This window comes from Myotis davidii, unplaced genomic scaffold (genome assembly GCF_000327345.1).
Source record: "Myotis davidii unplaced genomic scaffold, ASM32734v1 scaffold168, whole genome shotgun sequence".
Taxonomy (NCBI): domain Eukaryota; kingdom Metazoa; phylum Chordata; class Mammalia; order Chiroptera; family Vespertilionidae; genus Myotis; species Myotis davidii.
Window position 1 is genome coordinate 4,377,036 of NW_006383016.1, and position 9,495 is coordinate 4,386,530.

Consider the following 9,495-nt stretch of genomic DNA (forward strand, 5'->3'; position numbering starts at 1 on the left):
TGGCCCCAGCCCCAGTTGTTCCATGCCTTCAGCGGGAGGGGCAGGGCAGGGGTGCAGAGGATGGGCGGAGACCTGCCCCTTGGCCTACCACAGCCTCATGGCCCACAGTTCCTGTCAAGGTGCATGAATTCATGCACTGTGCCTCTAGTCCTATATAATAAAAGACTAACATGCAAATTGACTGAACAGTGGAATGATCGGTCGCTATGATGCACACTGACCACCAAAGGAGCTGCCGAGCTGCAGTGACTTGGCCACGGTGGTTCTCAGGCAATGCACCCCAAAACCTTCGGCTGTGGGTTATGTTGTTGCTGGGGCACTATTGCCCCAAATCTGGTTTACTGCACATTTGCGTTTGTGTTCCACACCCTGTATGACAGCAACTTTCCAGAGTGCCCTCTCGCATTCTGGGACCCCTCAGGGGATGTTGGAGAGCCGGTTTCGGCCCAATCCCCACAGACCAGGCCAAGGGACCCCACCTGCCAGAGGGACCCCACTCACTCCGCAGACATCCTTTAAGCCATGGCACTACCACAGGTGCTGCTGGCCAGGGAGGGACCGCGGGAGGTTGGCTCCAGGGCATGTCTGGCACATCTCGCTCAGTCCCGCCCCTCCGGCCACCTTCTAATTAATTTCCTTTCAACGTGCACAAATCCGTGTACCGGGTCACTAGTCTCATTAATGAAGGTGGAGTTGTTTTCACTGTCACTGAAGTGAGGATTATCATTTGCAATGACAGGTGGGTGATCTGGTGTCTTTATGCCTATTCCAGAGAGGATCAGCAGGCTGAAAATATTTGAGTACTACTACTAGGGATCCTGTTGGAATACAGTGTTGCCACTTGAGCCTGCTTCCTGGTTTATGAACAATGGTCTTCTCACTGTGTCCTATGTGATAGTAGGGATAAGGGAACACTCTGGAGTCCCTTTCTATATGGGTATTAATCCTATTCATGTGTGCTCATGTTCTAATCACCCCCAAAGAGCCCACCTCGAAATACCATTGCACTGGGGATTAGGATCTCAACATATGGATGTGGAGGGACACAACCTTCCATCTCTAGCAAGGGATTTGTAACCCAGCAGTGATCATCAAGAACATCATCCTTAGCCACTTCCCTACTCTTGCTTACTTATAACAATATCATAACTTGAATTTTAATCCCAGTATAGACATGTGGAAAGTTGGGCAGAATTTACTACTCCCATTCCACAAGTGAGGAGTCAGAAGTTGAGAGAAGATGAAGGTCAGAGAACCTGGAAGCCACTGATCAGCACCACAGAGCTCACCTGGTGTGAAGGGTTAGTCCTCTTTCTCGCATGATGAGGTGAAGAGGGGAGAGTTACACGTACAATGTAGACTATTTAATGTTTAGCCTTTCAGGCATTTAGATGTGGTGGAAAAGTCCCATTTTTTTATTTAAAAATTACATGTAAGAATCTAATAACAGTGATTTAAAACTAAGCTCATACAAATAGGTACATGAAGGAAGAGGTTTAATAACCTTTAGCTAAATTGATTAACATACCCCATGTTGTGTGAAAACATAATCATCCAACTCAAGTGTATTTCTGCTTATGACTCAAATTCCAAGAGTAGTAGCCTAAGGAACTATGTATACCTGAGCTGTCTAACATGGTAACTGCTAGAAACAAGTGGCTATTTAAAGTTCAATAACATTTAAAACTCAGCTCCTTATTTGCATGAGCTACATTCAAGTGCTCAAAAGCCACAGGTGGCTAGTGGCTACCACATTCAACAGGAGAGACAGAAGACGTTTTTCAGAAAATGCTATTAGACAGCAATCCTGTCAGTGGACAGCATAGGCCAATGAAGTTAACAAGGGGCCCATGTGCATGGCAGGAGGAGTTCATCAAATTGCTCCAAACTAGCATTCCCCTGTCCGATGTTTCCAAATACTTCCGTTACACACACAGCTAAGTCTTGGCCATCACAAATCATCATATCTTTATATTTTCCATAGCCACTGCTTTAATATTGGTGAAACGAGCCTTGAATTTGCTACTTGAGGGAGACTGATTTCATGAATAACTTAAAGCTCACTGTCGCAACATCAGATCTTTCATTGAGCAGCACACACTTTTGAATGCATGTTACTTTATTGAAACGCACATATATACAACGATGACAGAGGAGAGCTCTGCAGAGTGGAGCACGTGGGGCTGTTTGCAATGGGAGGACAGGCAGACTCTAGCTTAACAGAATGAAATTGGGGTTGGAAAATAGGCAAAGCCCGGAGAACAAGTTTCCTCTCCCATCACCACATAGAGCGGTCTTCCAGCCTGTCAACAGAAGAAGCAGAGCGTGTAAGGGAAGCTCCCCAGCTTCCTGGGGGGCTGGCAAGGGCGAGACATTCTGTTCTGAACGGAAAGATGGTCAGACACTGTGGAAAGGGCTCCCACTGGCATTCCGTGTGGAGTATCAGAGCGGGAGACAGTGGCGCAATGTGCACAGACCCAGCTGAGTAGCTTTCACTCGTGGCCATGGGAGTCTCGGGTAAATCTCAGGGGGACTATTTAAAAGGCTCTGTGTTTATCAAAGAACCCTGCAGTATTTCTGAAGATCAAAACTACAGGAACCACACGAAACTGTGACAAGAAAGTTATTGTTGCTCAACTCTGAATATGCTTCCTTTGCTTCCCTTCAAGGCTTTTTATGTAGTTGGATGCTGTGTATTTGGACTATAAAGAACCCTTTTTAATGAAATAGCATCCACAGGCAACATCAAGGCTGTCAGGTTTTGTTTCATTCTAACTGCACTTGATGGTGGCTGTCAATCAAGGTGCAATTAACTTTATTTCATGCCCTAACTGTGCAACTTCAGGCCACAACACAAAGTAGGTCTGGATGGCTCTTTTTCTTACCCTAAGTAGACGGAGTATAGCTTACCCTAAGCTTTTCACCACAACAAACACCACAGGCATGTCCATGAAACATGAAAAAGCACTTATTGATTAGTATGTAAAAGCAATTCTTATGAATTTTCCATTTGTTTCCCTTGCGTTTGTTACTAAAATCTGGCTGGTACCTCCAGGGACATGAGCACTGCAACTTTATTCCAGTCCAAATGGTTGTTTCCCTCGGAGAAAACAAACCTGACATCTCTGGAACTGCACCTTCACCCTGGCTGGCCATTGCACAAGGGAACAGAGGAAGGGCTGGAGGGCAGGTCATCTGCTCTAACCTCCCAGGGGAACCCCAATGAAGAGTGACTCGCCAGTCACACTCACTGAGCAAGTGTTCTAGTGCCCTCTTCTGGGGAACTTGGTTCTTGCCATTGTTGAGCTCTGGGTTTAAGGCAGACAAGCTACCACAGAAAAATAGATGAGCTATATGCCATGTGATCTAACTGGGGGTAGAGGCAAGAGACAGCAGATGAAAACCAAGGGGGACCGGGCTTCCTTTTAGTAGAACTCCTTGTCCAGGGGCACCAGAGGGTCCTGGCCCCATGTTTGACCCTTAGATATTAGTGTGCATCTCTTCCCAAAACAGTCCACCCTCCAAGAAAGTCCCAAGACCACAATCCCCTAAGAATAATACATTGTCCAGCATTCATTCATTGAATGCAATAAATTACTATGTGACATCAGTTGAACTAAAATATATTAAAAAGTAAATGAGCTCCCTGTAATTTATCTACAGTTTCATGTAAACCCAGAAAGATTGGAATAAGACTCATGAGGGACATGTTCTCGGATATCCAGACACTCCGCATAGTATATAAAAAACAAAGATTATGCCAGCCAAAATTGGATGATTGGTCATTTAAATGAAGAGATGGGGACTCATTTATGCTCCCCCAATTCTAACCCAATAGAAATTCTCCATAGAATAATTTCTGCAGTAAAATTCACTTATAAAGTTTTCCAAGGAGCACCAAATAATTTGCAGTAGGAAATATTACCCCACAGTTTAGAAATTGACAAATGACTACATGAAAAGAAAGGTCCTTCCCACCTTCTTCCCCATCCCCATTTCTCTCCAAATCCTACCTGGTCTGGAAGACTCAGTTCCAAAGCTTCCTCCCCAAGCAGCCCTCTCTGGTTTCCCTCCCCCGAAGTCCCCACACTAGCCCCTCCATACCTAGTTCGAGGAACATTTTCCGTGCTTTCACTCAGCAAGAGGTCTGCAATCAGTGTCTCCGGGCTGGATCGTTTCCCATATCTAACAACAACAACAACAAAAGAATTCTTTAAAGCAAGCTTTGAATATTCATAAAAATATTTAGAAAAAAAGAAGATGGTCTTCCATTTGGGTTATCAAATCTAAAACTGATCTTCAGTTAAGTATCTGCTAACAGTAACTCAGGTGCACAAAGCACACATTATCATCAAAAACATCATGCCCTGGCGGTGGCTCAGCTGGTTGGAGCACTACCCCATACACAAAAGGTGGCAGGTTTGATCCCTCGTCAGGGCACATACCCTAGTTTCAGGTTCAATGCCCAGTTGGGGCTCATGTGGGAGGCAACTGATTGATGTTTCTCTCACATTCATGTTTTTTTTTTCTCTCTCTCTCTCCCTCCTTCCCTCTCTCTAAAATCGATTAAAAAGTAAAAAATAAAAACATATCATAAATATGACTTTGAATTAAATATGTACATAATTTTTACATACTTAAATAACAGCAGGTTATTTAAACCCAACCAAAATTCCAAATTCTTGTCTTTTTATACCACAAATAATATATGTGTAGATATAGTTATAACTAGGTGATAGGAAATAAAAATACATCAAAGTATGATTTAATGTTTCCATAATTAGTTAATTGGCAATAGTTCGAATGATATACAGCAGTTTAAATCTTAAAGAGGCTAGATGATATTTAAGGAACATCTCTAACAACAAAATTGGTGACTAAAGTTCTAGACCCACCTGTCTTTTAATCATAGTTTTTTTCATTTGTAAAAACAAAATTATAGCATACTTAAATCAGACTCTTTGTGAAAATGCAGTGTGTCACAATGCTTTGAAAGTGACAAAGTGGTACACACATGCAAGTTGCTGCTGCTGAAATCCACACTTTCTTAATGATAGCAATAGAACCTGGGTTCTATATTTTCCTTATTTATTTGGGGTACCACAAGCTAAAAGCCTTCTCTCATGCTGTGATTTTTTTGTTTTGTTTTGTTTCCAAGTAGTCATATAGTTTTTATTTTATTGTTTGAAGTATTACAAATATGCTGTGATTTGAATCTGCCCTGTAAGCATAAAGGAACCCTACTGGTCCGCAGAAATGTTTCTGGTCTTTTTCTCCTGTTGCAGGATATGAAGAGGACAATAGCTGAGTGCAAGGCTATGCTTTCCTGTCAGGATGGCATGCGTTACTTTCTCCAGGTGAGTGAGTAAATGGATCCATGCCTCCCTCCTTGGCTCTCTCGCGTGCTCTCTCTCTCTCTAAAGAGTCTAACAAATCTACAGTACTAAATTCCATTTTTTTAAAGAGGCTGTTTGCCCCTTTTTCAAAAAAAGCGCTGGACACCAACAGCAGCTTTCCCCCCCACCCCCCTGCAAATGAGAGATTAGCCTGGCTGGATTGATTAGCTAGGAGATAAAACTGAGGAACAGAGCTGTCAGAAGGCATATTCTGACTGCCTATCAAGCACAATTAAACTAAGTTTGGGGGGAAATCTTCCTATTATTGCTCCTTTTCTGGGACCCAAGGGAAGAAAAAAATAAGCAGACACCCATGTCCCCATCATTTGTGAGGTTTCCTCAAAGATTTCCTGAAGCTGTCTTATCAGACTCAAGGCTGCTGCTTATACTTGTGTATTCTGTCCATCAGTTGATTTTACTAATCTTAAAACTCTTGGACAACCTTACCTCATTTATCTTCATCATGCTCCAGTGAATGAAAGAACTGGCCGATATTTTCACCAATTTACCAGGTAAAGAAACTACATCTCTAATAGCAGGATTTGCACAGGACAGCACTGTTCACTGTTCTTCCTTCTCTAATTTATTCTGGATTATCCTTTTCCTCTACAATGCTTTAATTTTCAAAGGTATAGATCCTGTAGAGGGGGGGAAATCCCAATCCTGGCTGCACATGAGAGAGCTTTTAAAATTGCTCTGAAGTCCATGATCCACCCTTACCCCCAGGTTCTGAATGAACTGGACAGGAGTGCAGCCTAACATCAGCATATTGTTTAAGTTTCTCAGATGATTGCAAGGTGTCACCAGGGTGGAGAAACATTTATCTAGGACTGGATTCCTCAACCACAGCACTATGGACATTTGGGGCTGGCTAATTCTTCATGGTAGGGGGCTGTCCTAGGCAGAGTAGGGTGTTCAGCAGCATCCCTGGCCCCTACCCACTAAGTGCCAGTAGCACCACCCCTCACTGTGATAACAAGAAATGTCTCCAGACATTGCCGAATATCATGGGAGCAAAAAGCCAGCCTGAGGTGAGAACCACTGATCTAACAAGATGTGGATCTACCATGCTCTAGAAAAAAAATAATGCAGCTTTTGGAAGTAGTGAACCAGGGTACACAGCTTAAAAACATGGAGTGTGTGGAAAAAGGGAGGAAAGAGAGCATTTATGACAAAGTCAACATATATTCACAAATGACACCATAATCTTCAAAAATACCAACATGTGCATCTGAGTGGGTGTGTGTGGTGGGAAGGCAATACACATACAGAATGCAGATTATTGGTGCAGATTATAAACCTCTAATAGTTCCTAAGGAGGAATTTACATGAAGATAAGACAAAAACTCTGCTCTAGGGCCAACTCATTTCCACTGTATCTGAATCTCTTCCCATGAAACTCAAGTCCCTTCCCCTTTTTTCTCATCAAAGATGTTGGGAGTCATATTGACTGCTGATGGTGGTGACAACATCCAAGGAAAATGAGTAGGAGGGCTCCAATTTCATCCCCTAAAAAGATTCCATGAAATGTTCTTAGTAAAATGGAGATAAATATACTCACTCCAAAGCTCTGAGGCAAAGACTGAACAAAGTAACTCCTAGGAAAACATATTGAAATGCTAAAGCTTTATACCGTATAATGATAAAGCTTTATAGCAACTGTCTTTTCAAAACTAAGTTCTCCTGGGTGTTATAAATGACAAACTAAAGAACTAACAAGGGTTTTCTTGGAAAAGAACAATACCATTTTTATTTGTACAAGTTCTTTTCTCTGGTCTGTAAAATAGCATAAGCAAGAACTAAAAGCAATTAACTTTCTGAGAAGTCTATTAGGATATAAAACACTGTTGCTTTTCACTAATTAACATTATCAGTCTTCAAGGACCATAAACCAATACTATTTAATTCTGGTACTCTCATGTATTTCTGATTCTATGTAAATTGGGATCTTTTAGAAAAATTCTCAGGATGAAACAGCTTTTTGATGAAACATAAAAAAGAAACTTTATTTAAGAAATAGAAATTCTCCCCTCTTTGCATCCATTCCAACTATTCCCTGACTTGTACACAGCAAAAATATGATAAAAATAAAAACAACACTTTATAAAACATAATTTAAATATATTAAATAGCATTAGTGCTTTTAAAGGGTTCATTGTTTTTTAGCTTATTAAGGTCATTTGATCTTGAGGATTAAAATAATAAAATATTAAATGATTTAGAACTAAGATGAACCAATTTTAGAAACATTTTAAATCCTAGATTATCTGTACAATTACTTGGATTTGAATTTTTGCTTAATATTTGACATTGAGAGTGAAAATGTGGGATTTCATTTCAGCTTCCTGGGGGTTCGGCATGAGGTTTACAATTTCCTGAATTCCATGCAATTTCTGGAATCACCCCAGAGTGACTAGACCAATAAGCTTCTACCTAAAAAAGCACCCAGCAGACACTTTCTTTTCAGGACTCACCTGCTATAAAATGGGCAAATGTCTGCATTTTAGATCAACTCGTTTTCTGCTAAATCTCTATTTATTTGGACCAGAATTTTCAAGTAAAGGTCTGAGAAACACACAGTACAGAAGAGAAGAAAATAGCTCTATTTGTCTTTTCCTAAACACTGTCACTCCATTTGCTCTGGGCAGATTGGAAAACCTGGCAATGTCTTTATCAACCAGCTCTTTCCTCCTTGGGTTTTGTTGTTATTTTTCCTGGACCACCCTGCCCTCTGGCTTCCCTGCAGCCATTGGAGGAGGGGGGCACTGCCCACCCTTTCACCTGGTACTTACCCTTCCTGGTTCCAAAACAGTGCCCCCACTGCTCTAAGAACAAAAAAGGCAAGGGGATGATGGGTAGGGGGGATGCAGCCACACAGTGCGGAGAGCCTGACTCTGGGGATGGGGACTTTGTGACTAACTGCAGAGGGAAAGTACTCAGTGCCTTGTACAAACATTCCCGAGAGCTGACCGTCCTGATTCGGTCCTGCCCTGGAATACAGCGGAGAAGTGGTCCCTGTCCCCTCTGAGACCCCAAGACCCTGGGTAAGCAGGACAGGCGGCTCCCGGAGGAGGTCCCTCGGGCCCACCCACCTCTGCCTGGTGATGAGGTTGATGTAGTGTCGCAGCGCAGAGTAGTATCTGGCCAGCTCCTCCGCAGACGCGTTCTCCCCGGGCTTCTCGGGCTTGGAGGGGTACGCCTCGGCCAGCGCGCCCAGGCACACGAGCAGGGACAGGGCAAGCGCCAGGCGGGACAGCCCCAGTCGCTTGCTCCCCAGCATCTGAGGGCACCAAAGGTGCAGGGAAAGGGGTCGGGGGGTTAAAGGACACATGCCACACACAACCCCCCTCGCTTCCCGGAGCCTGTTCCCCTGCTAACACCCAGGACCCCCGAAATGAGCTAGACCCGGCAATACAGAGGTGGGCGAGTGTGGACAGCACCGCCCGGCTCAGGGTCCAATCTGCGCGCCCCCTCCACTCCACTTGGAAACTCCGTGCGACTTCGGTCCAAGTCACAGGCGGAGAGTCGTGTAGTTGGAGGCACCAGTTTAGACCCTGTAAATAGTTAAGTTCCCCCTGCGGCGTAAAGGGACATCACTCTCCTCTCCTCCTTCCCCAAACCCTGTCCGGGAGGAAAGTTTCTTCCTGAGACTCCTGGTCTGCGTCTGCAGGCGCCCGGGAGACGGCTGAGACCACTTGGGGTGGCCATTTGAGGGGGAGAGAGAGAACTGCGCCCGGGCCAGTGGGTCTCAGGTCGGATCCCAGGCTGGACGTGCTGCGTCCAGGATACAGGATTCTTCACTCAGGGGCGCTGCCTGGAAACCTCCCTGCAGGCTGAGACCCCAGGAAACCGCCACCTGGGGTTTGAGGGGGGGGGCGAGTTCTCCCTCCACTTCCTCCGAAAGGCAACCCAGAGGACCACCCAGCCGGGAGGGGAGGGTCTGGGAGAAGGGCGGCTGTAGGATCAGAGGGGACCAGGAGGGCAGGTGGAATCGAGTGGCCGGGGCGGCTGGAGCGTGTAGGGGCGGGAAAGCACCCCACAAGTCCAGCAGGGGCTGGGGAGTGGGGCGCGGCCCACCCAGCGCCCCAGGCTCCGCAGA

At 44.6% G+C, this 9,495-nt stretch overlaps 1 protein-coding gene across 1 annotated transcript; it reads right to left on the reverse strand.

Moving 5' to 3' along the window:
- Window positions 1–2,107: 2,107 nt before the first annotated feature.
- NPY (neuropeptide Y) lies at window positions 2,108–8,688 on the reverse strand. The gene is made up of 3 exons (XM_006779011.2): window positions 8,489–8,688; window positions 4,105–4,185; window positions 2,108–2,303 (listed from the first exon to the last, which is right to left on the reverse strand). Exons 1-3 carry the CDS (start codon window positions 8,674–8,676, stop codon window positions 2,279–2,281), a joined length of 294 nt encoding a protein of 97 aa, XP_006779074.1. The 5' UTR covers window positions 8,677–8,688; the 3' UTR covers window positions 2,108–2,278.
- Window positions 8,689–9,495: the final 807 nt, after the last annotated feature.